General features: G+C 28.6%; 1 protein-coding gene across 1 annotated transcript; it reads left to right on the top strand.

Moving 5' to 3' along the window:
- Nucleotides 1-6,771: 6,771 nt before the first annotated feature.
- Nucleotides 6,772-24,434, top strand: LOC123297394 (carbonic anhydrase 1-like). The gene is made up of 7 exons (XM_044879041.1): nucleotides 6,772-6,831; nucleotides 20,659-20,826; nucleotides 21,195-21,313; nucleotides 22,676-22,771; nucleotides 22,837-22,932; nucleotides 23,036-23,167; nucleotides 23,570-24,434. Exons 1-7 carry the CDS (start codon nucleotides 6,816-6,818, stop codon nucleotides 23,867-23,869), a joined length of 927 nt encoding a protein of 308 aa, XP_044734976.1. The 5' UTR covers nucleotides 6,772-6,815; the 3' UTR covers nucleotides 23,870-24,434.
- The last annotated feature ends 768 nt before the right edge of the window (nucleotides 24,435-25,202 follow it).

The raw sequence follows: 25,202 nt of genomic DNA, 5'->3' as shown, positions 1-25,202 counted from the left end.
ATTATGGTTACTTAATACTTAAATATGAAAATATTTTTTTTTTTAAATGATCTGTTACCTTTTTTAGATAAGCTAGCCATTAAAATATTTTATGTATGCGAAATACATTCAACGAAAAAAATAAAATAATTTTCTTTTATTTTTTAGAATATTTCTTTTCACAGTTCATAATCATAATTTTTATATGCGGGTGTTTGCAAGCTGAGCAGTAATTTTATTACTTTACCCGAGAAGAAGTTCGAAACTTAAAGATCTATGTGTATTTCTAATTGCAATTTCTACTTCTGGCGTTAAGTCGATTAAGACTGACGGTTAATTCATATATCAATAAACACGTACTTAGCCAACTAAATCAATAGTAAGTTCAAGTATTGGAGGGCAGGCGGCTGTCCGTAGATTTAAGAAGTTCTTGACATAGTAAGATTGATAAGTCAGTTGGGAATAAAAGATCTATAGGGTACCCTGTGATAACGGCATCCGGACAGTAAAAGTTCTTGAAAACAAGTTTGCGACTGTTGATAACTGAGAGTTGCAACCCCGCCAACTGGCGATAATAATTCGTACTTAATAAAACAGAAGGTGAACCCGTTTTCAGGTGCTCCAATTTAGACTACCAGATTACTTACCACTTATCAATTGAAAGGGTAGAAAAACTTAGAATAATCATATTATGTTTGGCAACGTTGTGTTATTTTTGTTATTGTGAAATTATGTGTCCTTCTATTGTCAAAAAATAATTTTCTTAAATAATGATATAAATTATAATTTTTTATTAAATGTAAATATTAAATAGTTCAATAATAAAATAATTTTGTTTATAGACAATAGAACTTGTCGCGAAATTTAAATTTGGATACTTTTTTTGGGTTATGTTCTCATGAACTTTAGATTATACCTAATTGTATATTCCACTTGGCAAGTCATAATAAACACGACCGATTTATTACAATGTTGCCGCACTTTATACGCCATAATGTACTCTTTTTTTTTTAAATACGTAAAAAAATATTTTTAACCATCCAAACTCTTTGGCGTCTGGGCCTTATTTATCTCACGTAGTTGTATGTTAGACATTTTGGATTATGGCCTCTATACCTATAGCAAGTCGCTCAAGTAGATTAGTGCCCAAATTATTCACATCTTTGTTTTCAGTTAGTTTTTTTATTTTATCAAGCAGAATTCCATTTGAATTTTGATGATAATAGACTTCCCCTTTTTTTACAACAACGATATCTATAGAAACAAATTTAAATTCCATTAAAACAAATATATCTACAAAGTAATTACATATATTTATAATTAAATAGCCTTGAAAATGTTATATTTGTAGCCTATTTTACCACATCTGTTGAGAGGCAGCGCAGAGGCGAGAACTCAATAATTGACTAGGTAAAGTACTCAACATATATCGAGACAATTTTTAATTTTAATTAAGAGAAAAAAGAGGTAAATTGATTTCAAATTAATTGAAACGCGTAGAAAAACTGTAGTATTTAAAAGTACAGAGAGTTTAAAAATATCCATATATCTATCATTTTTTGTTGTTGCCTCAGCGCAAAGATAACCACACAAAAATAGGGAATATTATTGATTTTCGTTTTGGCTTTCACAAAAGCTCATTCATGTAACAATCAGCAGACAAAAATAATTTTTCAAATAACAACAACCAAGAGAAAGTCCATCAAAGATTTGTTTGTATCTTTATCTAGCACAACAGAAGCATGGAGTTCTTATGGCAAACATAGTATATGAAGAAGAAATTAATTTTAATTTCACTTTTTGTCATTTATTTTACGGTATTTTCATATTTTTTTAAGAAATACCAAAAAAATTGCATACATAAAACCAATTATGCCGTAAACGGTTCCCATTCCATTTTTAAAAATTATCCAGCTCTGATAAACTCATCGAGTATTTTCAATAATCAAATTCTGGACTTTTGGATTTTAAGGAATATTGGACTAATTTTTGTAGCTTTCGGGATAATTTTCCCTTAAGAAAAATTTCCTAGGAACAAAAATTTTATATAAAAAGTATATTTAAAAAATGTTGCCAAGCAAATTTTCGTGAAGCAGCCCTCGAAATCGTACAAGTTTATTTTCAAAACGTTTTTCTCCGTACAAATTCGTTTCAAACCAATTTAGCTTCAAACCAATTTTAAAACAAATGTAAAAACGTGTTTCGCAAAACAGACTTGTAAAAATTGAAAATAACTATTTTATGTAAATAAAATAAAGCTGAATTTATAGTGAATTGAAGTTAATGTAAAAATGTTTGAAACAAAAGTTTGTATAAAATTCTATTAAATAAAAAGCCCTAAAATAAATAAATGTCGTCACATCCTGTTACACTTGCATAATAAATTCATTAATAAGTTCAATTGCACCCTTTCAATTAGGTTGCATATATTATTGTATTTATTTGAACCCCTTTCGATTTCAAGGATACCGTACCATTTACATTTTCTAAATCAGATTTCTATTATCATTTTCCTTGGATATAAAACGCGTTAATTTGTATAGCATTATAATCAACATTCTCTATTTTGTTTTTGCTAATTTTAAAATCGAATTATTTCAAAACGAAATCAGATATAGCAATTAAAAATTTGTGTATAAACTTTGGAAATTCACGGTTGTTTGCCGATCATATATCAAAATTAGTTATCAAATTCAAAACAATTACAAATGTGTATATATTTAGTAGAGATCAGGACTGAATGATTTTGTATTCCTTGAAGTGTTGTCAATTATCCACTTGACTATATTTAACGTCTGTTGAAGGTAAGTATTTAAACTTGAAAAGCTTCCTTATAAACACTTTCACGATATTAAAAGAATTCTATATTCAAGAAGTATTTTTAAATAGACAAGCAAAAGTTAGTAATCTACTGTAAGTTTGGTAGCTATTGTAATCGTAAAAATTTCGATATCTGTCATTGAACTGTCACACAAAAAAATTTCCAAATCTCTAGCTTAGTTTAAATTGGATTCTCTTTTTGTGGCCAGGAATTAAAAAAACATTATCCGTAGAGTTAAGAATTTTGGATTTATGGATGTTATAAACATTTAGTTGGGATTATTATTGAATCAATTTTGACTAAAAATATTTTACTTGATCATCTATAACAACTTTTATTTCATTCATCTAGTTAAACTTTTCTAACTTAGGTACTATTAATCGATATTTTCTATCGTCAATATTTTTTAAATGCATTGTATATACAATTGCATAAATAAATATGTAAAAATACAGAATGTTTCATATACAAATAAACTTAACTGTAAGACCGTGAGCTCACAATGAAGAAAAATTTCTATGATTTATTTTTGTTTTCGGTGTTTTTGTGTACCTATATTCCTAAATCAATTGTGTACTTCAAAAAATATTGGGTCTATGTAAATTTGGTAAATAGAACTTTTTATACCATGTATATATGAAATATACATAGTATATTAAGTTTCGTCCCAAGTTTGTAACGCTTAAAAATATTGATGCTACGAAAAAAATTTTGGTATAGGTGTTCATAGAATCACCTAATTAATCCATTTCCGGTTGTCCGTCCGTCCGTCCGTCTGTGGACATGATAACTCAAAAACGAAAACAGATATCGATCTGAAATTTTTACAGCTTACTCAGGGCGTAAAAAATGAGGTCAAGTTCGTAAATGAGCAACATAGGTCAATTGGATCTTGACCTATAGGTTCGTAGGACCCATCTTGTAAACCGTTAGAGATAGAACAAATGTTTAAATGTGAAAAATGTTCCTTATCAAAAAATAAAAAACTTTTGTGTGAAACATTTTTTTGTAAACATCACCGTTTTTAAAAGTGAATATCTTTTGTTATTTACGTGACGTCAAAAATAACAAACGATTGCGCATCAACACTGTCTATACGATTGCGCATCAACACTGTCTATACATGGTATTTCAACAATTAACTCAGTCAATTGTTTGTTTTCACTTGTTTTGTTTCAATTTCTTTATAATGAATCACAATTATCATAAGTCAAGAATTTCAAAAATAAAATCAAAATTTTTTCCTGAGTCCAGAAAGTTTCATTCTTTAATAAATAAGCCCCATTTTTCATCAATTTTCGGCTCCATTATTGTTAATTATCTATTATGGGTATGGGTATGGGTATGGAGGTTAGCGGGCCATGCTCGAGCATCGGGCCTCGAAGCAATGGTTCAGAGCACCTAGCCAAATAGACCCTTGTACTCTATCCACGCTACGCTTTTCAGTGGCTATTATAACCAACTAATGTACTGAAACCCAGGATTTGCCTAGCGCTGAGTTTCCTAATTTCTTCTGTTTCGACTATGGCCGGACCAAACCATTTCCTTCGCTGCTGTATGAGCGCCGGGCAGTAACAGAGAAAGTGGATCGATGTTTCTTCTGAATTTTCTCCGCATCTGTCACACGCGGGAGATTGTCTTATTCCAATCATCCAAGGTTATCATGCCCTGTGAGTAACTCTACGATGACTCTAATATCAGCTCTGTTTAGTTTCAAGATCTCCTCGGCTCTGTTACCGAGCGAGTTTCCTTCACCCAACAGGCTTTTGACGATTCGCCCTCCCTCTTAGCTGGTCCATGCCTTTAATTGTTGGTTTTTCAGATTATCTCCTAATCTGTTAAGACCTTCTTGGTATGGTATTCTCGCAAGCTTTTCTTGAGTGGGAGCCATGGTGGTTCCCAGTTTGGCCAGCTTGTCCGCTCTCTCATTACCGTTCCAACCAGAGTGTCCGAGGATCCAGGTAATATTAATTATCTATTAATAAAAATTAATTTTTTTTTTAGAGTTTTTATTTTTAGTGAAGTAATTATCCAATAATTTGGATAACTTTAGAAATGAGCTTACGTTGTACAAACTGACATTTAATTGTCAATTTTTTTATAATTTTCCTAGCAACTGTCTTATAATTGAGATGTGTAAAGTTAAATGGGAATATTGACTTAACGAAAGAAATAGGGATTTATCCCTGATTTAAAAATGATTATCTTTTAATCATGTGAAAAATTATTGTTTCATCAATTAACTTTTTAGACCATTCGACCAAAAATTTTTTGTAAATTCAGGCAATGCATACTTAAATAATAGAAAAACAAAAATTTTCCTTTGAACATAGAAAATAAGTTTCAACGAAGTTTCTTAATCACCTTGTTTCAGATTTTTTGCAAGTAGGCGCATATAAAATAAAGATGAATTCGTGCGGTTGTGAAGATTGTAAAGAATCTTGGAAGTTATTACATTTAAAAAAATGTGATTTAGCGGGTAAGTAATATTGCTTTGTTAATATTGCTATTTTTTTTAATCAAAAATCAGTTTTCAAAAAATTAAGAACATGAAATCTGCTGTGATTCTGGTTTTACTAAGAGTGTGATTAACTAGTGAAGAAAAGTAGAAACTGATTCAACCGGAGCAACTTCTTGGGTCGCCGATAACTACGAAACTTATCGTTAAGACGGTTCTATACACATTTTTGATTGGCGTGAAAGATTGGTTAATTACGACTCGAAAAACATAAATATCAGATATTTTGCGATTTCTGATTATTTTTAAAAGTATTTTGACAGGTTTTTGTATTTTTTGAGTCAGAATTACTATTTTATAACCAAGTTTTATAAAACTCAAAACCAAAATTTTAAGGTAATTGAAAAAAATTGTGAAATCCATTTTGAATCCGACTTTGTTAGAAATTATTTTCTGGACAAAAATTTTTTTTTCGAGTTACATTAAATTCCAAAAAGAAAATAATTTTGGGATGTTTTGGATTTTTTCAAAGGGTACTCTTTAAGAAAATGCCTAAAAATTAGGAACTTTTTTTTTTGACTTCGACTTGAATGAAAATCATTTTTAGAGTATTTTTGACACAAAATATTAAAAAATCACCATTTGACGATTGGGCGTGTAGTTTCTGAGATAGCAATCAAAATCATATACGGATGTCGATTTCTTGGTGCAATTTCAGTCGATATTCCAGAAACAGTCGCAAAATGTAACAGATTTTAGTATTTTAGTCATAGAGTTCATATTGCTCTCTACATCACTTCTCTGAATCCACGCTAATGGCCCGGGAGGTCGAAACTCCAATCAAGGGGCAAATATATAAAACCTTAAAAATTTAAATTATTCCGAGAAAATTCAGTGCAAAGTGGCAGATAAGGTAAAAGAGCCTCCTCAAAGATGTTTTATGTTGATCTCCCTCCTGATTGGAATTACGATATCGAAATATTTTGGTATATCTTGATGAAATGGCAGACTGGATCCCTAAGTGGTATCAAAAGCTTGGTAGAGTCATCTCGCTGCGATTTTTCTATTCGTCATCTCTCGGATTATTAATAACACCCTGTACATGTTAATGTTTCTATATTATGTATCAAGTTAGCTATAGCTAGTTAAACTCACATCCATGGATACTTCTGGTACACAGTGTAGTTAATATATTTAAATAAAGTACCTACAATGATACCATTGGAGTAGGAGGTGCTGTAACAGAACAGCTATTTAAATATTAAAATAATAAGAATAATATTGTTTAGTAACTCATACAAAATAATTTAGAAAAAAAATATACATACATACACATCATATAGGATACAAATAAATATAAAAATGAAAAGAAATTGGAAAAATTCTTAGTTCTGTATGTCACTTCCACCAGAACTATTTGGAAAGGAAATTATCGAAAATATTATTATTATTGATTAAAAAAATTTAAACCAATTGTGCTTTAATTATTTTTTAATAAACTTAGTTTTGTGATTTTCTTTTTAATTAAAAAAAGAAAATTTTATAATTAAAATTAAAATGGAATCTCATCATGGTAAGGGAATTTTCTGAATTTTTTTTTTTTAATTATTTTTTTTCTTCACTACATAAGCTCATTACATTTTCATTGCAACGTCGCAAGCTTTAATTTTTAATATTTGCCTATAAATTCGTACAAATATTTTGGATAAAAGCAAAACTCTAAAAGATCAATTTGTTTAATTTACCAATTTGGGTCTCTTGAAACTGAATAAACTTGATAATTCAATTTCATAATTATTCGTTTCTAATTGAAAATCTGAATTTTCGATTATTTTTATTTTCAGTAATATCATTTTTTTTGCATTTTTTCGAATAGTTCATCTGAATTCTCGATTAGTTTCATTTTGATTATTATTAATTTCATAATTTTCTTGTGATAAGAAAATTGAAATTTTATCAAAAATAATGAATTACAAGAAGAATTTTTTATGCATAATTCAACTTTTTTCGATATTTTTGACATCGAAATTATTGAATTGATTAATAGTGAAGAACGATAACTGCGACGCAACGATTTGACGATAGAATTTTTTGCCGATAATCAAATATTAATTTTTTTTACCATCAAATCGAAACAAAACTGTTTAATCGAATAATAGAAACTCATATAGAAAATTTCATGCCTAAAAAATAAATTGGACTCAAAATAACAACCAAAAAACATCCAGATTTCCATCTCCAGTAAAAGAAAAATCGGAAAATATTTAATCAAAATTCTTAATAACAAATAATTATTGTGTACTAAAAAATCATTTTCTGATAAAATATACTTTTTAATTGAAAAAATAATAATTGAAAAAATGCTGATCGTATATTAGCATGAAAATTAAAATTCTACAACAATTTTTCATTATTTATTAGTCTTGAAAAATATTTGAAAGGTTTTGTGTTAATTTTACTAAAAACTTGTATTTTTGATGTATTTTAACTTTTTGACTAAATGAAGAATTAGAAATTATATAAAAAGTCACAGTCTGATTGAAATGGGTTGTTTATTTTCCTTTTTCTTTTGCTGCAATCGCAGATCTGTGGCTAGTGAGTCGAATTGGCTAATATGGTTTAGTGTTTTTTATGAACGATTGTTAGAATTGGACTTTGAACGATAAAGTCTGGTATAAAGTCGACTTTAAAGATTGGTAATAAAGAAAATTGATGTTTTCGACGTGATCTAAGTGAAAAATTAAAATTTTAAAAATTGCTAATCGCATATTAGTATCGACATTAAAATTATAGAGCAATTTTTCATTATTTATTATAGTCTTGAATAATATTTGAAAGGTGTTTGATGTATTTAAATTTTTTGGCTAAATGAAGAATTACAAAAATCTTTAAAAAGTCACAAGTTGTGTTTTGTTGCAATAGTAAATCTGCGACGGGTGTGTCGAATTTGTTAATTTGGTTTAGGATTTTTATGAACGAGAATGTTAATTTTAGACTTTAAGCCGACTTAAAGTCTGGAAAGATAAAATGTTTTTGAAAGAATTGTATATGGTATGTTGACTAAAATTTTAGATCAAATTATTTGTAAATTTTCCAAACTTATATTTTGAAAATATTTCTTTTGTTTTTATTTACAAGAAAATTTTATTTTGAGTTTATTTTTGTTTCGTAATATGACTGGAGTGAAAATAAATATAAATTTTTTATAATTAAGAGGGTTGAATGACTGGAATTAAAATATTTAAAAATAAAATGCTTATTTTAAATAACAAAAATTACATACAAAGACGCAGATTTTTCGTACGCTAGTAGGCCAAAAAACGTAAATATCAGTTAACTTGACCAATTTTATTTCGAGTATCGTGGTAGTTATTTCAATAATAACTGAAGTATCGTAAAATTGATGATACGACTCTGCAACATTTTCAAATTCTATTTATAAAAATAAATTATCGGAAGTAAATAAGATTGATTTTGAAATATTTCGAGATAGCCTTGTTCATCTTTAACAAAACAAATGCATTTTTATAAAAATAGGTAGATATTTGACCAATTAATCACTGGAGATAGTAATTTGTTTTTCGAAATTTGTTTTGAAGATAGCAGCTGTGCCCTTTAAATAACCTTTGCAAAACAAATGAGTTTAATTAATAAAGAGATTACATATTATGTGAGATTTATAAGCTTAATCGCGAACATTATTAAAAATTCTCACGAGAAATTCTTTCTTATATGAAATTGAAATAGATTCTCTTTCAGAAGGCCTGAAAAAATCATAAATTCTCTGCAACATTTAAATTGATGAAGATTGATTGAGAATGATTTAGAAACAAAAAGATAAATGATTAAAATTGAAAAAATCATTTTGTTTGACGCTCAACAAATGAAACTTTAAGCTTGTCGTGGAATCAAGACGTATCAAATTTTCAACTGGTTTGAATTGATTATCAAATACTACTTTTGGCTCTAGACTTCTTATTAAGATAAGGCAAATATTAAGATAAAATATTAATATTAAGATAATATTCAAATATTAATATTAAGATAATATTCAAATAATATCCTATTACCTTTTATGTTTAATTACTAGCGCATTAATTAAACAGGATTCACAAGAAATTTTTTTATTGTAATTATCGTGCGTGAAAAATTTATTAAAAAATGCATTTTGTTTTAACTCGTTCTGCAACCAAAAAATCATCCCTATTTTATTTTTCTAATGGAGGTAAAACGTTAAGTGAGATTACACTATAATTTTAGCTTGATATCTCTTTTCGTTTTCGAGTTTGCTTCCAGACAACCGGAAATTAACTAATAAGATGATTTTGTGAACACCTATACTAAAATTTTGTTCGTATCATCAATATTTTTAAGCGTTACAAACATGGAACTAAACTTAGTATACCGAATATAACAGGATTTAAAAATAGATACTTTTCTATATATCTCGAAAACGGTTTTCATCATTTTTTCTCAGAAACAAAATTTATGACGAAGTTTTTGGTCGCACTAAAACAGTTCTTATTCGTCTTGTTAAATCGATGTAATGTGTGTATTGAGTATATGTATAGACACAATGTCTTAGTATTGTATATTGTTGTCACCAATAGTGCAGCAACATAAAACCATGTTTTTATGGACTTATAGAAGATAGTATTTCATGCTATAGCAGGTGAAGTACTTTAACATATCCGTGAAAATATTAACCGCGTATGAGTTTTTGTAACAGCGCAAATACAAAATTTTCTAGGCCCTTTGATTGACTATGGGCGACGTAGCTTTACTACTATTTATGGGTACGGAGCCTTAATAAATAAATAATAAAAATAAACTAGAAATAATATTGAAGAAAACAAAATAAAGCATCTGTGTAATCAAAATTGTAATGGATTCAAGGACTTAAGTATAAACAAGTCGAACTGATGAGCAAATCTAAATGATTCTTTGTGATTTTGGTTATCAAACATTAAAAAGATTGACATATTTATAAAACATTCGATCCAAAATTATTATTAATATTGTTATTAATAATACTTATAATTATTGAATAGTTTCAACAACAAAAAATTGTGGGTGTCCATAAATTATAATTTTCAAATCAATTTGATATGTGATCTCATCACTAATTAACCTACAGCATGTCCCAAAAGTTCTAACCATCTTTTAATGAGCAAAGTATTCTCGACTGCGCAAAAGAGAGGTAATGTGTTTACCAGTCTTATATATGTATGCATGTATGTTTGTTTCTTTGCGACACACTAGAGACCAAACGCGTGGACCGATTTTGATGATTCTTACGTCAAACGATTATTCTTTATCTTGCGAGGGTCACTGAAGATATGTCAAAGATGAAAATTCAATATGACGACCATCAGACGTAGGCTAGATCAAAAACAAATAATTCAAACAAAAGTTCTTCTTGAAACGAAATCTTAAAACGACCATGAATTTGACTTTGAAATCCAAGGTCATCTAAAGGTCAGCTCGAGTTCATAGATTGAAAATCACTTTAAATAAGAGAGTTGTTTGTTATAAATTAAACAAATGTACTAATAAATTACTGATAACAAAAAAAATTGTTGTTCCCGACTAATTAAGGATGATTGAGCACGATAGAGGGGATACAAATTTAAAAAAAATATATTTTTTCAATTTTGATGGTAAATTATGTTATAAGTTGACAATATAAGACGAAAAGTAAGAATAAAATTCTTCGATACCTAGAGTAATTTTCAAAATATCAAAAATTGAAAATTTTCTTAATTATTTAGCTTTCGATATTTCGAAAACCAAGGCAGATATCGAAAAATTGTATTCTTATTTTTCGTCTACATTTATGAAGTTATACAAAAATTCGTCATCAAAGTTGCCTTGATACTCGTACTACCTCAAATATGGTCTTGGAAACACCTATAGTCTCCTAAAATTGCATCCGTTCTGAAATAATTGTCAAATACTATGTCTGACCCTAGACTGAATAGTAGGTATATTGCACACTAGTGCAGTAGTTACGTGTTAATTAAATATTAGATTACTTATTTTAATGTATGTGTATCATATGATAAATATCATATGATTATTATTATTTTAAATATGATCATTTGATTAATACGATTTTTTTTTTCAATTTATTTATATTAACGACTTTTTAAAACAGAGGAACAGCGGAGGTACAAAATTAAAACAAAGAGTCGATTTAATCATTTTAAAACTCTTTTAATAAACACGAAACATTTTTATCATATGAAGGGTTTTGTAACATTATGTAACTTATATATTCCTTTATTAATCGCAGCAGCATGATACCATCACGTTTTGATATTATCATTGATTTTATTTGATAATTAAAGCAATTTTCTCATTTAAAATTTTCCAAAAATGAAATTAAAAATGTTCCTTAATATCAAAGAAATATATAAACAAATTTTATCAAGAAATTCGAAGAAGTCGAAATAATGGATTTATGATGTAGCAGAAAAGTACAAAAATTAGCCAAGCCAGAAAGATTAAAAAAAAACCAAAGAGTGGTTGAAAGTGGTTCGTTATCGTATTCACCTCAAAGACTGTGGTGGCAAACACTCAGAGCTAAATTAAGAGACGGTATAAGGTCGATCTTCACCCATTTGATAACCCAGATGAGACATATTTTTAATGAAACTTTATTGATTTTTAACCATTCATATCATAGTTTTTCTATCGAAAAGTTTTCTTTACTATTCTTAATTAAATTAATTTTAAGCAATTTTTTTTCATAATGATTTTTTTGTAGGCAAGTCTATACCATTATTTTTGTAACTAAATTATCTTTCTTCTGATACCAATTTCGAATGATTAATTGATCGGAGTAGTTACCTATATGGTATTAACATATCATCACCGATCTGTTAAACAATCGAAATTGATATCAGATAATAAATTGATTAAAATTATTATTATTTTTTTTTAAATAGCCATGAACACTTTTCAATAGAAAAACTATGATAGGCTTGTTTATAAATCAATAAAATTGAATAAAAAAATATGTTTCATCTACTTATCAGAAGGGTGAAGTTCGACCTTATACCGTCTCTTATACTATTATAGCCATATACGTAACGAGTTTTCTATACAAGCACCGCTTTGTAAAAGCTTGTAACGCGTTTTTCTCAATCCTTGTGATAAATTCACCCCCAAAAAACGGCGTGTGTTTGAAAATTTTTTAGAAAAACGTGTATAAAAACCATAAAAATAAACTTTTTAAAAGAAGTATTTAAAGAAGCAATTAATGGGGAGAAAATATAACCTTAGTGATGGAATTCTAGTTTTCTTAGCACATAATTCCGGTTGCTATTAAAGAGATCAATCCATTTTTATGAGTGACTGAATCATTTATATATTCTGATACGTTCATTACTTAATCGATCTTTATTTTATCATTCAAAACAATTAATATATACATATAACACAGAGAATTTGAATGAATTGAATTGGATTAGTTAGTTGATAGTATGAGTTGAGTTGAGTTGAGTCTACACTGACTAAACTAAATAAACTACACTTATTACGTTTAACTTATTAAATCTCATTGATTACACCTACTTATACCTTTAAATAAGGTACTACAGTACAGGATGTCCTTCATTATCAAATAATTAAAGATATTTTATAAAGATACCTCTAATATCTTTATTAATAATCATAAATCTGTTCCAAACAAGAATTATACATTTTATGTAAGTATACAACCAAAGATTAGCGTACATTTTTTGGTATCACTTGCAAAAATTTATAAAAAGGGCATTATCGAGAGAGAGAGTTGCAATTTTTTTACCCTGTATATATGAAATATATATCAAGGTATACTAATTTTAATCCCAAGGTTGCAACGCGTGGATTTGTTGATGATACGAACAAAATTTTGGTAAAGGTGTTCATTAAATCACCTTATTTATTCATTTCCGCTTGTCCATCCGTCTGTCTGTCTGTCTGTCGACACGATAACTAAAAACTGTTTGAAAGATTTTTTCGTAAACTACATTGTTTACCCGTGAGGAGGCAAATTAGGATAAACTTTGGTATCTATTTTTTTCAAAAACTAAAAAAGATAGTTGTCACCCACAATTGTGTTGGTTTTTTAAACCCTACAGGCTATTTCAACGTTTAACTCAATCAATTTTTTGATTTCACTAGTTTTATATAATAATTAGCCCGAAAAATTGAGAATTGCGGCATTTGCTTAACAATTAGCAGTCAAGGTTTAAACCTGTCGAAAGATATGATTCCAACTACCGTTTGTTTTTAATCAAAACTCAATCTTGTACCCTCATTCCAGTAATTTTTAAATAATTCTGAGGAAGCTTTTTCGATATGACTGAAGAGATAATAGAGCCACTCCGAAAAAAGCTTCCTTGGTATTAATTTAATTTTTTAGATTTATATTCAATGTATTCCTCCTGATTAATATTACAAGATTCAGTTTTCTATGAAAAACGGCAGAGATGATGATATATCTGACTGATATAAAAAATTCAATGGACACTCTCGCACAATTTTTTACCGCTTAACTTCCGGGTCATAATGAATACACGTTTTTTATGGCATTAATGAGAATTTTTATGAAAAATACCAAAGTCTTTCTGTTTGAATAATTGCCACAAGTTCAACAGTTTTTTTATGACTGTATAGAATAATAATATGTCCGATCTTAGATCAATAATACGAATTAGAGCTACCATAAGTTTTTGACTTGTTGTAAATAATTCTAAATCATGTACGCTAGCTTTATACCTATTATTGGTTTTATTTACAAAAGAAGAAACTACGGAATATCTTTTAAAATGTGTCATAATATGATGAATTATTCATATTTGATATTCTAATATCTGTATTCATTTTGATTGCATAATCATTTACCTACATTTCTGGTTTGGGTGCGATTATTATTTAAATCAGTTCACCTATATTTCTATATTTTTGATACTGCGGCCAGGCATGCAGACGAACACCAAACAATACAAATAGGAAATATCAAATGGATTTATAAAATCGCATAATGAATGATTTTAAGTTCCAAATTAGTATATAATCTTCATATTTTATAGTTCCTAGACTAAACTTTACCTATAATACATCACTTTATAATTAAAAATACATTGAGACATCGTTCTTAGATGGAAAATTTAATAAAATGTTTTATAATGTTTGGTACTAGCCTTTGTAACCAAATCTTAAAATTTAATGAAAAAAAAAACAAGTTTTTATAGTTTGGATTTAAAATTAAAAGAGCTGATCTTTTTTTACTCTTATTACCTTGGGATTATGTGTAGATATTATACGCCATTACCAAGTAAAACACTTTAATACAGGTAATATAGAAGGTCGTTACTCTTGTCCATGTCGGCGTCAAAGCTCTTCTGCTGTTCTTAAACAGCTCCAAATGGTTGATGGAGTAGTGGCCGAAGAAGACCAGACCTTTTTCTATATCACAACAGACCCTATGGTCTAAGTGTGTCCCACCCCAGGACAGCCACTCTAACATAACCCTAACCTGCTCTTGTCCATAATGTACTAAATTACAGGAGCTATTATTTTATGTAAATGGGTTCAGTATCACGGACTTAATGTAAATGCACAAAATCCTCCAAAAAGAGGACGGAATTTGATTATCTACAATAAAGGTTATAACCATTTTTGGCCAGAAGTGAACAGTTATACGGAGATATGGGTCGAAACAGTTTTTTTTCAAAATGGCAATACTACGTTCAGTTATATTTAGTTTGTGAAACAGAACCTATTTAAAAAATAAACTCCTGTAATTGAATGCAGAAAAGAATTCTCTGTAGTCTGTATTACATCTTTTTAAGTGGATTAAAAATACTTTTGACATGATTTGATTAAATACATTCATTTTTAGGAGATCCATATACCTTACTCCGCCATCCATCCTAACATATCTAGAAACACTTAACAAAATACAAAATAAAAATAGTTTTTAATTCATTATTCAAATTTTATATTTAACCTCCATAATTGTAAAACTGGAGTCCAGTAAGATTATCATCTCAGTTTTAACAAACTTTCAAGAAAGAAATGCTTTAATATTGACGTAAAGAATCGAGGGTGAGCATTTAATTTTTCTCAGGTTCAGATTTTCTTCCCATTCAGCCTTGGTTTTCTAAACCTCATCCAAATCTGGGTTATTTAAAGATAATCTTCGATCAAACGGCTACAAAGTATAATAAACCTCAGTTTGTCAGTTTTCACTCGAACCTTGGCCAAAAACAAATCAAGTCTTTTTTATCAGATTTTGCACAATTCTCTAAAGATAATGAAGCAAGCTTTCTTTCTTGGAATCATCGGTATTTGTTAGCTGTAAAAAATTTGAAATCTACTAACCCGCTGGCAAAACCCAAATATGACAAAATCTCGATTCTTAAGGATGTACGAGCACCATTCCAATTTTAAAATTTTACGATATCTGGAGTAATTTTTAAAATATGGAAAATTGAAAATTTTGTTTAAATATTTAGCTTCCGATATTTCGAAAACCAAGGCATATATCGAAAAATTTTAAACTTATTTTTCGTCTACATTCATAAAGTTATAACAAAATTCATCATCAAAGTTGAAAATAAAGTACAAATAATTTCAACCCTAAATCTAAAATTGCCTTAGTGCTCGTACTATCTTAAGATGAATATTTGAAGAAAAAAATTGTCGAAATAAGAAAACCCAAAGAAAATATCCCATATATAGAGGTCACATGAATATGTCTCACCAAGTTTTTATTCTAAAATTATAATGTAATAATCATATTAATAATTTTTTTTTATACAAGATGTTTAAGTAAAAACAAGTAAACTTAATGCATGTTATTTATAGTAAAAGTAATTATCTTTAATTTTCACTTAATTCAAGTACTGGAACGGAATTAAAAAATTCAAGTAAACAAGTGTAAATAAACAATAGACTGAATTAATTGTAGAAATACCGTATACATACAGTATTGAATATAATTAGTACTAGTATTATTTTTATAAGCAAGATAAGTTTAATTAAACTTGTATTATTTTTATAATTAAGACAAGTTTAAAAAAAAAAACATTCGATGAAAAATGGGGATCCTTTTCTTCGAAAATTTTTATAGAATTTTTTCTTACTTAATTTCAGTTTAATATCTCTTTTCGTTTTAAACTAGCAGATAGATAGACAAATGAAAATGGACGAATTAGGTGATTTTATGAACATTTATACCAAAATTCCATTTGTACCATCAATATTTCTAAGCGTTACGATACTCTAAACTTAATATTTTATGCTATATTTCATATGTACAAGGTAAAAGTAGACATATTGCACGTAAAAGCTTTATAAAATTTAATAAAAATATCGTAATTTTAATCAATCAAATGTTTATGAACACTCGGTACCTACCCGTTTATAATTATATAAATTAAATAATTAATTAGATTGATTCTTAATTAATTAATTAATACGAATAGAAGGTATAATTAAAATTTATTGTAAATATTAAATAAAACATGCCATATTTATGCTTGACAAATATAATTTAATTTGTTGTGTTCAATCCGAAATAATCATATCAAAATTACTTAAAAAAATGTTTATTTTGACACGTAATGATCGTGTGAGTAATAAAATTTATGGCCGGAAAAAATTTTTTTCGATTCGTTTTACGATTAATGAAATAAGTATTCGTTAATTGTAATATTTAATCTATGTTCCATGTAGATTCATTCTCAAAAATTTCATCCTCCTCGTATTGTTCTTGGGAAATCTATATTTAGAAATATTACTCCTCTAAAAGATTCTCCATAATCCTCAGAACGCCAATGGCCAGCTCGAATGGCATGATATTTCATCACAGGGTTAACGCAAGACCCAAAAAAACCGCAGATCCGGGCTAATTCTTTTAGCCACGATCAATCCATAAAACGCCTGGATATTCGAGAGTGTTATCATTTTAAAAATGCCCACCCTTAATAACTCTTGACCTGATGTGATTATTATTATGATGGTACCTAGAAAATTTTAGGTTTTTTCCTTCACCCCCATACATCCCAACTTTGAACCATGATACAAAAAAATGAAATCGATCGATTGGTTCTTAAGATAGACTACACAGAAGGTGAAGGGTAAGAATTCAATCTTGTGTGTAGTCTTAAGAACCAATTGATTATTTCATTTTTTTTTTATCATGATTAAAGAGAGAATTTTATGCCCTTTCATATGAGTTATGACAAAGTCGGAAGTGTCATTTGAAATTTCAAAGTTGGGGTGGATGGGGATGAAGGAAAAAACCCAAAATCCCAAAATTTCCAAGGTACCATTTTTTAACTCCCCCCCCCCCGATGTCTAAATAGACGTGTTTTCAGTCGAAACAATAATCACATTAGGTCAAGAGTTATTAAGGGTGGAAACTTTTGAAATTATCACACTGTATTTAAATAAATATACAGTGGCAACGACTTAAATAGTTGGGGTAAATGACCGAAGGTGAAATGCCCAGAAACGAATTAGTCTACTATCACCAAAATATCTCTATATTTAAAATTTGGAAAAAGGATAGATACTAAATTATTTTTTCCATTTCTGAGATGCAAAATGAAAAATTAATTTGCTTGTATCCTTGTTAATGAATATTATTAAATATATAAAACAATATTTTTAATTATTTTAATAATTTACACATAAAAAATACAAAAATAAAGTGTAAATAGTTAAAAATAATTAGTTTAAATAATTAAAACAAATTATTTAACTAAATAATTAGTATTATTATAATTATTAGTTATATATTTAGTAAATTATTATAACATGAAAATTAAATGGAAAAATATTTTGCATAGTTATTAGCAAAAAAAAAAAAAAAAAATTATAAATTTTCTTTATTTTCCATCATCATTATTTTATTTTTCTTATTGTTTTTCATTAAAAATTCACAATTATTTTTTTTTTATTTTTTATAAATAATTAAATAAAATTGAATGAAATTAAAAGTCAAAGGGAATTATTTAAAATAAAAAATAAAACTTTTACATAACAATAAATAGTTAATAGTTAAGTAATTATAGTTTTATAGTCCGGAAGAAAAGGGCGCACTATTTCACGAAAAGTAACTTTTCGATGGAAGTGAATACCAAATATATTTAATTTTGCAACCCCTTCCATTCAGTTTTACAATTATTATATAGTTTTCGACGAAATATTTGGGGTGGTATTAAATTATATTAGTCAATGTCTTATAGATAACAGTCAAAATTTTTTGGTATGTTGTTAAAATGGTTCGCCCTATTATCTCAGTTGGTTAAGGCGTAACCAATTCCGTCCCCGGTATGCTTAGTATTGCATGGTATGCGTATGAAGGAGGTGCACTCAGCCTCTCAGAAATTACTGATTCTATTAATGTAAAAAAATAAAAAACATTACCTTGCGGCTTTTTCCAAAAAGAAACATAAAAAAACTTTGTTTTTTGACGCTTTTTCGATATTTTTAGAGCATTTTTTTACATTTACATCATACAAATTGCCTAGTTTACGATATTTTAAGACATTTTCTTATATTTACGCCATATATATTTCTTTATTCTATTAAAAATTTTTCTATAATTTTGCATAAGATTCGATTAATGAAATATCATAGTACCGTATTTCATGCGATACTGTCTTTTCGTAAAATTTTGATCTAAGGACAATATAAATTATACTAGCCAAAGGCCCAAAATAAGGTCTTAACACGATGGTCCTTTTTACTCATTTTTGGAAATAAAATGGACATGGTGCCCTTTTCATTCCGGACTATATAGTTGTAAAACTATTCTATTTTTTCTAGTATTCTAAAATGTTTAATGAGTTTGTTTACTGAATAAAATAAGAATCATAAAAACCTACCTCAACAATCAATCAATTTCAAATGTGTCATTGACAAATATGTCTGTATGTACGTATATATTACAGGGTGATTCAAAAATACTCTTACACGTGACCCGGTCAAGACGAAAGGAAGGCTATTAGTTCAATAGCTGCGCTGAACCATGTCTATATTTTATTGGGTAAAATATCTCCTTGGCTTGATAAAATAATAACATTCCATCCGAAAGGGGAGTCTTACGAAAGGCTAAGGTAGGCTAAGTGAAGGCAGGAATGGGTTGTAAAGAGTCTGGAGTTGTGCTACTTAGTTTATGGCCGCTTCCCAAACTATAATTCGCATGGATTGCTTCAATCAAAAGAAGGAAAAAGTATTATAATGATTTCATGTGATTCAAATTTCGATACAAAATTATCAAAATCCATGACAAGATGATGTGAAAATTCTTGATCATATGTGTATACGGATATTTTTATTTCGTCACAGACGGTTCTTAAAAAGTTTCGAAACTTTGAAGAAACGAAGAAAGAATTTTTGAGAATGGGTCAAAAATCTTTCGTGGAACCATAGATTTTTTTTTTTTTTTTTGAAACTCGTTTGTATAACTAATGACAATAGTTTTTTTAATGATAATTTATTTGCAAATTTTTTTTATGATTGATAGTTCAGAAGTTTTTAATCCATTGATTGAACTTTTATAAAGTTACGCAAACAGTTCAATGTTATTTATTCATATACAAAAATATGTTTATGTAATCAACCAATCAATCACCTATAACTCGCCTCCCCCCCATAAATTTTATTCGTCCAACAAGCAGACGAAATACTGAATTTACCCAAAGGCTAAAAAATTCAAACATACATATTAGCTTAAGAGCTGACACGCATTTTTGTTGATAATTGATTATAAGACATTTTTTTACTCTACAACTGTAGCCAAGAAGTTATCGAGGTATTGGGCTTTAGAAAGGATTTAAAATGGGAATTTTTTTCCGCCAATCTTATCCGAGTACTCAATGAACCCGTTACGAAGCCGACCGAAAAAAATTAATTGGCATGCTAATATTGCCTCCCTTTTGGATTAAACCTGGTAACTGATTCATTGGATATTCAATGACACCCAGTAATAGTAGAACAATTACCATTTTAGCCCCTTTTAGTAGCCTATAGTTCAATACCTCGAAAATAGGGGTGTTATCTTATTCTTATTGCACGTAAAAGAAACTTTTTCTGGATATCATTATGTCAGTATCGGTGTAAACGCCATATACTGATTTAACAATTGAGGAAATAGTAATGTTAGTAATAGTTTTGGCGGACGAGTCAATGCCCCATAGGCGACAATACTTCTGGTGGATAGCTCTATTCAATACTGTAATATTACCAATTGACAGTTTGCTAGTTGACGGATAGGATTTTTACACTAAAATTCATGTCAGTTCTCAAAAAACTGGTAAAAAAATTCACAAAAAGTTGATTTGTGAGTTGGTTCTTTATTTATTTTGAAAAATTGTTATTTTTTTTTTATAAACAGATGATACAGTCAGTGGAAATTCTCAAAGTCCAATAGATATTCCAACATCAATTGTTATTGAAGATGTTAATGCTCCAATTTATATTGATTATCCATCAGATGATATTGGAGAAGTTTTATCAAATACTGGACATGGTTGGCATGTTAAATGTAATGGAAGAAAAACTGGTAAGTAAATGACAAGGAAAGCTACATTAAGTCCTGGGTTCAGCGTACATTTTGGGAATATATCTTTCTATAAAAGAAAATTTTAGAGATTATTGCTAAGGTCATACCTAACAATTTCTTCCTCTACGAAAATTATCATTTGTTCGTTTTCGAAAGCCCGAAATTCAAAGATGGGAGGGTTTCGGTTTCCGTTAAGGTTAAGGATCCTCAGCTTTGAAAAGTTCTGTAGAGAAAAAAGTTGATAGACGCTACCTTAACAACAGCGCGAGTGTTTCAAATGTTCACCCATGACAAGTTCCCAAAATGTATCGTGGGCCCTAAACCTATAATGATTTGAGAGTTTAACATTCAGTAATATTTTAATTTAGAATTTTATGGAGGACCTTTAAAAAATAAATTCAAATTAGAACAGTTTCATTGTCATTGGGGTCCAAAACCTGGTGTTGGATCGGAGCATACAGTGGATGGTAAAACATATTCTGGTGAGGTTAGTCATATAATTATCTAATAACTTTAAAGTAATTATAAAAAAGCGAGAAGCTTTATGACACCAAGTTTAAGTTTTCATCCCGACTATTTTAGATTAAATCATGGTTAAAGTAATATTTTGATTTAATTTTCCAACAATTTCCATGAATTAAAACGACTCAAATGAAATGATGAGGTTTTAAACACAAAACGGAATCCTAAAATGACAATATGTGTTTACAGACACCGACCGGGGTTCGGGACTATTATTTTTTATGGCTATAATATTGTCAATCTTTCATCATTTTTCCCCATTTGCTAAAAATAAAAATAAAAAACTTTGTAATATTTTTTATTTTTTATTGGATTAAAAAACATATTTTTAATCCAGATATTTTAATTAATATGTTATTCACACTTATTAAAATCTTTGTGTTTTGTTCGTCACCTACTTGCGAGCACAAATTTTGCAATATTTATTACTAAAAAATCTTTTCTTTTATTTTAAACATATGTAAACCGTTTGCCACTATGCCAATATAATTTTCTTAGATTAATAAAAAAATTTTTTATTAACTGCGTAAACAGACATATAAAATAAACATTTATTTTGGATAATGTACCGAAAAATTTAAATTAATAAATATTTATAATCGTTTTTAGTTATTGAAATATTTATTTTAAATTTTTTATTAAAATAATAAAAATATTTTTGTTTTTATTAATCGAAAATAAACTCAATTTAAAATAGGAAAAACTAATTTAATTTAATTATATAGTTGAATTGCGTATTTAACTTACTTATTAACGATAAACAAGGCGAGGCAAGAATAAGTCAACAAGAGACAAACGATAAATATTCCAGAAAAAAGTGATTGGTAGAATCGATGTACGCGTTGAATTTTAAACAATATTTCCAAAAATATTTATTCAATCGCCTAATGAAGTAGATTTATTTATTTATTTATTTATTTATTTTTTTTGGTAAAAATGACCTTAGTATCACATAGTTGAAGTAGCTCCCGGGAGTAGCTTACGGGAAAACATATAGCAACTTTCAAAATATACGATTTGAAACCCACAAATTCATTTTTATACCAGCTCTGCCTGTTAAAGGAATCGAAAGAAAAATAAAGGTGGGAATATAGAAACTCAAATAATCTTTATTTTAACCAGGAAAGCAAAATAAAAACCTTGCTAATTATGGCATAAAACCACTCTCAATTAATTCTATTTGCATAAATGATCCGCCAGATGTATGACACTCATACTTCATTTATTTTTTGCCATATGAATTTAACTCTTGCCTTTTCTAAATATGGCTTCGATTGATTGATAATTGCATTATTGTGATTTATTTTACGATTTTTTCTCTTTTCAGTTACATTTTGTCCATTGGAATGCCGAAAAATATGATACTTTTGAGGTTGCAAGCAAGGAAAAAGATGGCTTAGCTGTATTGGCGGTGTTCTTAGATGTATGAGCTTTTATTTCAAATATTTAAGATGATATTTTGATTTAATTTTCTTTTAAATTTTCTAGGTTGGTTGTGGTAATTCTGAATTAATGAAAATAACAGCATTATTACCTCGTATTAAGAATGCTAGTGATGAAATAATATTAACTGATTTAGTTGGGGTAAGTAATTTCACCCGTCAGAATATAAAAGCTTGTCCATTACCGATGGAGCTAACAATAGAAGAAAAAAAGTAATTATTTTTCACAAACAAAAAAATTTCAGATTAATTTAGAAAAATTCCTACCATGTGGAAGAAACTATTGGACATATTCTGGATCATTAACAACCCCACCATACAGTGAAACAGTCACGTGGATTATATTAGAACAACCGATTACAATATCAGAACAGCAGGTGAGCCATCATTTTAATTAATTGTTTATTTCTTCAAATACGGGAAAATTAGATAGAATTTCGGGTTGAGTACCTGATTTTCCCGAGGCAACTTAGGAGGCCTCCATCAAAAAAAATGTTTTAACTTTTTAAAAAAGAAAAATTAGAATTGAAGTGGACAAATTACTACTCTCGTGGGGGTCCCAAATAGATTCACGAAAACCAAAAAATAGATGAGCAAAACAAGCGAAACTAAAAAAAGGAGGGTAAATAGAAGACATATGTGCCTTCGCTAAAAATACGCCAACGGGGGCCACAACAGTTGTAAATGGGGCACTAGCCGAAAATGTGACGGTGTGGGTTAAATGGGGGGAGAGTTCAAGAATTTTGCATAAAACATTAAAAATATATTTGCTTTTTCAGTTAAATGTATTTCGTTCATTAAAATTGGGATCCGATCATCATGATGTAGCCGATAGCAAATCGAATCATGACAGCACTAGTACGTTAGCGAATGGTTGCGTAAGAAATGGAAAAGAAGAAACCAAAAAAGAAGATTCTATATCTTTACAAAGATCTAAAAGAGAAACTTCTGATAATAATAATGCAAAAGATGAAAAACATACACATATTATAGAGAATTATCGAGTCATACAACCACTTAACGATCGTGTCATTCGTAAATATAGCACTACTCCATCGAAAATCATAGAAAACCACTAATTCGTGCATATCATTGTCAGAGCCATTTGCGGTCCGCAAAAGTAAGGCGCGAAGAAAATGTAAACACTAAATCGCATATTAAATATACAAAAATTGGTCAAATATTCATCACAGCTGGCATGTGGGTACTAAACCTGGTTCAAAGAGTGCCAAACATCTCTTGAAGGCAAAACATCTGCACGTGAAAGGGGTTGCTATTATGATGTTCAAGATGAACTGCCGTTTACTTTCTTGCGCCCTAAATGGCGGACGCTGTTAAATTCTATAATTTTATACAAAAATTCATCAAATCTTATCGAAAATGAAGATTCTCAGTATATAATTTTAACTGATTTTGACATAGTTTGTTTTTTGACTCTTGAACATTGGAACAAATCTGATTTTGGACCATATTTTTAATTAATTGTGAGGTCAAAAGAGCACCATGAGAAATCATTTTCCATAAGATTAGAAATTTTCATCCGTATATCTAATAAAATATGGAATGTTTTTATCGCTTTGGTGTTTTACTCATAATTTTAGCCACTAAGTGCCTAAAAAAAAAAAAAAAAAAAAAACAATTTACGACAAAATATTGAAATTTTTTAATGATTTGAAATATATGTTAAATTTTTGGAAAATTATATTTTTATTATAAGGTTCAAAATAAATTAACAAATATTTTACCAATTTTGCATTTTATTCCAAAATTTTTTTTTCTTGTAGACCATTTACCAATTTTTCATTATTTAGATAGACCCTGTGCCACACAATGCTGAATTAAGAGAGGTCGGGTTCCGTAAAAAATTGTATCAGCCGACAATTTTTTTTAGTAGGTAATCGTAAATTTACTCTTACTCTCTGCTTCTTTGCCGGGTTATCTCAACTACTCGGTATCTAAATGCTTGTGGAATGATTTATTCTCATATAGTCCCTATTCTTATTTTCGATACCGGAGACCCTTTTCTATGTTTTTCTTCGAGTAAATCTCAAGACTTATGGCTCAAATAAATAAAGCCTTGCTGATATATCATCTATATTGCCTAATTTTATTAAATTATATTCTTACTTTGAAAAGCAATAGCTCGAAAACTAAGTGGTATTTTAATCCAAGACTTTTCAAAATTTCTTTGATTATTGGTCGAGGAGTCCCAAGGAGTGAGTTATAAGTTATATAGTTTTTTTTTTTTTTTTTGTTGCTATAATTTTTTGTATTTGTATCAGCCGACAATTTTCTTTATTTGGTAATCGTAAATTTACCCTCTCTGCTCCTTTGCCGGGTTATCTCAACTACTCGGTGTCTAAATGCTTGTGGAATGATTTATTCTCATATAGCCCCTAGTTTTTCTTCGAG

The sequence above is a fragment of the Chrysoperla carnea genome, chromosome 4 (genome assembly GCF_905475395.1).
Source record: "Chrysoperla carnea chromosome 4, inChrCarn1.1, whole genome shotgun sequence".
NCBI lineage: Eukaryota > Metazoa > Arthropoda > Insecta > Neuroptera > Chrysopidae > Chrysoperla > Chrysoperla carnea.
Note: the sequence above shows the minus strand (reverse complement) of the source record. Positions and strands in the feature narration are given on the sequence as shown.

Bases quoted from the DNA above. Each gene is read 5' to 3' on its own strand.
- LOC123297394 (XM_044879041.1), top strand. The intron at 21,314-22,675 runs GTTAGTCATATA...TTCTCTTTTCAG, and splicing joins GTAAAACATATTCTGGTGAG to TTACATTTTGTCCATTGGAA. The intron at 22,933-23,035 runs GTAAGTAATTTC...AAAAAATTTCAG, and splicing joins TATTAACTGATTTAGTTGGG to ATTAATTTAGAAAAATTCCT.